The sequence below is a fragment of the Tupaia chinensis genome, unplaced genomic scaffold (genome assembly GCF_000334495.1).
Source record: "Tupaia chinensis unplaced genomic scaffold, TupChi_1.0 Scaffold000197_1, whole genome shotgun sequence".
Taxonomy (NCBI): Eukaryota; Metazoa; Chordata; class Mammalia; order Scandentia; family Tupaiidae; genus Tupaia; species Tupaia belangeri.
The window spans coordinates 5,945,901-5,947,283 of NW_006159672.1; the positions used below are offsets into that span (position 1 = coordinate 5,945,901).

Below are 1,383 nucleotides of genomic sequence, written 5' to 3' on the forward strand. Positions count from 1 at the left end.
TGATCTTGCTGTGTGCCCAGGGGCTGGGAGCCCTGCCCTGAAGGCTGCAGTGCCCCCTGCCGCAGACTGCCTAGAGGCAGGCCCTGCCCTGGCCTGGCCTGGAGCCGCAGGGTCCCCGGCTCATGATGAGAGCCTCAGGCCAGGCGGGGTACAGGGGTGCATGAGGCTGGGATCACAGCAGCCAGGCTGTGCGGTCTCCTAGAGGCTGCTGAGCTCAGAGTCGGGGAACGCCACCAGCCAGGAGGCTGGAGAGAGCCAGGGGTCAAGTCACAGGACGGGGGTGGCGGGTGGATGAGGAGACATCTCCAAGACAGGCCTGGGGCCCGGGATCGAGTCTGGTTTCCCCACCTCCTGCTGCCCCCACCAAACTTCATTTCCTGCACCTGCTCTGAGGCTTTGGGTGCCTAGGGTGGGGGGGTGGGGTGTGCACTCAGACGTTTCCTCATCGAGGGTCAAAACAAACCCACCCTGTTTGTTAAGGGTTTAGAGTGCAGGAGCCTGACTTCAGCCCTAAGAAGCCACTCTGCAGCGGGGCCAGGCTCTCCTCTGGGGTGCCCCTGCCCCACCTGAGACCGGTACTTCTCACTGCCCACGAGTAGGAGCCGCTTCAGCCCTGAGCCAGAGCTCCTGGGCCGGTCAGCTGCCTTGCAGGTGGTGTGTTGATCGGGTCTCACTCCGGGAGAGCTGGCTGGCCTGATCCCTAGCTGGATGTGAGTTTGGAGAGGGCCTGTTGTCAGCTGCTTCAGACCCCCAACACCGAGAGACCCCCAGGGTCAATCATGTCTGTCCAGGATGAGATTTCTGCCCAGGGCCAGGGACCCCCCCACTTTCCTGGATAAGGAAAGTAGGGGGCAGCAGGGGTGTCAGCAGTGGCAGTGCTGAGGCCTGTGCTGTGCTGAGGCCCTGGCTGAGGAGGGGTGCAGGCTGGTGGGTGAGGTGCCTCTAAAGGATCTTGATCACTGCAGGGGTGGTTGTGTTTGGGGAGCCCATCACTGCCAGCCTGGGCACTGATGGCTCACACTACTGGAGCAAGAACTGGGCAAAGGCTGCAGCCTTCGTCACGTCGCCCCCCATCAACCCAGACCCCACCACTGCAGACCACCTCACCTCCCTGCTGTCCAGGTGAGCATCTATCCAGGGCACCCCTGGTCAGCCTGCACGCTCCCCACCACACCTGTACAAAGGCAGCAGAGGGCAGGGCAGCCCTGCAGTGAGGGAAGGTGCAGAGCCGGAACGCTTCAGTCCCCAGCTGGAGTTTCCCTGGTAGGAATCCCCACTCTCACCTCCTTGTGGTTTCCCACCCTCCCCACTGTACCAAGACACGAGCTCTGCTCAGCACCGGCTTCTCTTTCAGCCACTAGCCCCCGTGGCTGGGGCGCGGGC

General features: G+C 63.3%; 1 protein-coding gene across 2 annotated transcripts in view; it reads left to right on the forward strand.

Moving 5' to 3' along the window:
- Nucleotides 1–1,383, forward strand: part of DPYSL4 (dihydropyrimidinase like 4) — a 22,141-nt gene that overhangs the window by 12,381 nt on the left and 8,377 nt on the right. For both annotated transcript variants that reach the window (XM_006146930.1, XM_006146931.1), the window contains one exon: nt 966–1,122. In XM_006146930.1, the coding sequence (XP_006146992.1) occupies nt 966–1,122 (157 nt within the window). The remainder of the gene's footprint in view (nt 1–965; nt 1,123–1,383) is intronic.